At 39.2% G+C, this 2765-nt stretch overlaps 1 protein-coding gene across 1 annotated transcript; it reads left to right on the top strand. All coding sequences in view use genetic code 11, as the record gives it.

The window, feature by feature from the left end:
- Positions 1 to 434: 434 nt before the first annotated feature.
- EGR_10500 (hypothetical protein) lies at positions 435 to 2292 on the top strand (the record flags this gene model as incomplete). The annotated part of the gene is made up of 3 exons (XM_024499749.1): positions 435 to 546; positions 1061 to 1198; positions 2153 to 2292. The coding sequence occupies 3 exons, from the start codon at positions 435 to 437 to the stop codon at positions 2290 to 2292; spliced, it is 390 nt and encodes a 129-aa protein (XP_024345844.1).
- Positions 2293 to 2765: the final 473 nt, after the last annotated feature.

Here is a 2765-nt window from a genome sequence, read left to right on the forward strand (position 1 = left end):
ACGGATAAATGAATCAGTCTAAAAGTAAAAGGAATTCAAAAAAATAAGCGGAACCAAAAAATAAACAAATGCTTCCAAGCAGTTTCCTTCCGATAAGGCAACAGTCGTTGGAATTTTTTCAACTGTATTCTTCAGTGAGGTATCAGCTACATTGCTCATTTGGAAAGGTTATGCTTTCTGACATTCCTGGCCGCAATAAGGCTGGGCTATTTCGTATTAATGTGCTATGACTTCGATAATATTCTGTTAACAATCGGATCCAGAGGGCTCGGCTAATTGCAGTTTACGTGATTAGTCGCAATTTATTAATTTCAAACCGCTTAAGACCTTAGCATTAGCTACATTCACCCTTCCAGTTACATCACCGATAAGACGACCAGTTTTATGCGAATTACAAAATTCTTACGTTACGTATGAAAGCTGTCTAGGGATTGATGAAGCGAGTTCACAAAATTGGCACCCAAATTACTATTGTGATTGTGATAATTCTAACTAAAGTGCTGTTAGAGAAATATTTGACTTTAAAATGCGCCTTGCTTTGTTCGCGTAAGATAGTTGAAAACTGTGTGAAAATTCCAATTTTGTCTATGCGGCTACCAATGTCATATTCCTTAATTCAAAAAAACTGACCATGTCGAATGTTTTTTTTTGAGGGGAGTGGTGGTGCAGCCACAATCATCAGCAATGTGATGGACTTGAACAATTTTGTAGCGAGCCTCGGTGAGGATATGTCGGAAGATGAAATAAACTACAAGTGAGTCCATATTCATTGCTTGCTGAAAGGCAAATACTTGAAGAATACGCATGGGCTTTGCTCTAAACTCTAATTTAAGTCAGTGGTGGAAATTCAAGATACCTGGTTAACTCAAGGTTATCAAATTTTGTGCGTTAGACAGCTTTGGGTGGAATCGAAGTCATGGTACAACTTGGCAGCAGATCTTAGCCGAATTTCAAAAGAACAGTTCTGATCAAAAGAGCTCTAGTTCAATTGCCAAGCATTTTAAAATGACTTTTTGGTGACTTTTAATGGGTTCAGTCTCTTGCTGTTCTTAAGTTTTAGAAATACACATTCAACAGAGCAAAGAAGCATGTTATAGACGAGTTTCAAATTTCAGTTTCCAGGAGAAATATGAAAATACATGCACATGCATAGTTCCAGATAAAATCAATCGAAAGAATCGTCGAAAGCATTTACCATGTCACCGACGGCAAAACCATTCTTTCCTACAGCAACACCAGTAATCCGTGTTTCTGCTGTTGACTTGAAGATGATAATCTTTGTTTGATCTCTGTGAATTTTGGTCTTTGTAGGGTCGACTTTCAGCGAGTATGCCACCGCCCCCAGTAAAACCGACAGAATCACAGGCGGTCAAGAAGGTGTTGGAAAAGGAGCCCGTGGTGTTGCAGATTCCGATTTGTGGAATCCTTGCAGGGGGCGACCGATGGAGTCTGCACCAAGTTTATGCTTCAATGTCGACGAACCACTGTCCTTTTGTCATTATTAGAGTAAGAGTATATGCTCGTTGCCCCGTGTACTGCCACCAAACTGTCGTGTCTTGTGCACCTATATAACCCTACCAATGAGCTGCCGTGAATGCATCTCAGTACGCTAATGGCCCAAATTGATAATTAGCTTCAGTTCCACTTCTAATTGCAGGTGCTTTCCCCCCCCCCCCCCACCCCTAACTTGGGAAGAATGATCATCCATTGAGTAGCATCAAACGATACGATATTTATCTACAGCTACATTACAGACAAAGGAAAGATTTTTTCAGATAGTCAAAAATTATATCCATACGGATAAATGAATCAGTCTAAAAGTAAAAGGAATTCAAAAAAATAAGCGGAACCAAAAAATAAACAAATGCTTCCAAGCAGTTTCCTTCCGATAAGGCAACAGTCGTTGGAATTTTTTCAACTGTATTCTTCAGTGAGGTATCAGCTACATTGCTCATTTGGAAAGGTTATGCTTTCTGACATTCCTGGCCGCAATAAGGCTGGGCTATTTCGTATTAATGTGCTATGACTTCGATAATATTCTGTTAACAATCGGATCCAGAGGGCTCGGCTAATTGCAGTTTACGTGATTAGTCGCAATTTATTAATTTCAAACCGCTTAAGACCTTAGCATTAGCTACATTCACCCTTCCAGTTACATCACCGATAAGACGACCAGTTTTATGCGAATTACAAAATTCTTACGTTACGTATGAAAGCTGTCTAGGGATTGATGAAGCGAGTTCACAAAATTGGCACCCAAATTACTATTGTGATTGTGATAATTCTAACTAAAGTGCTGTTAGAGAAATATTTGACTTTAAAATGCGCCTTGCTTTGTTCGCGTAAGATAGTTGAAAACTGTGTGAAAATTCCAATTTTGTCTATGCGGCTACCAATGTCATATTCCTTAATTCAAAAAAACTGACCATGTCGAATGTTTTTTTTTGAGGGGAGTGGTGGTGCAGCCACAATCATCAGCAATGTGATGGACTTGAACAATTTTGTAGCGAGCCTCGGTGAGGATATGTCGGAAGATGAAATAAACTACAAGTGAGTCCATATTCATTGCTTGCTGAAAGGCAAATACTTGAAGAATACGCATGGGCTTTGCTCTAAACTCTAATTTAAGTCAGTGGTGGAAATTCAAGATACCTGGTTAACTCAAGGTTATCAAATTTTGTGCGTTAGACAGCTTTGGGTGGAATCGAAGTCATGGTACAACTTGGCAGCAGATCTTAGCCGAATTTCAAAAGAACAGTTCTGAT

The sequence above is a fragment of the Echinococcus granulosus genome (assembly GCF_000524195.1).
Source record: "Echinococcus granulosus chromosome Unknown EG_S00226, whole genome shotgun sequence".
Taxonomy (NCBI): Eukaryota; Metazoa; Platyhelminthes; class Cestoda; order Cyclophyllidea; family Taeniidae; genus Echinococcus; species Echinococcus granulosus.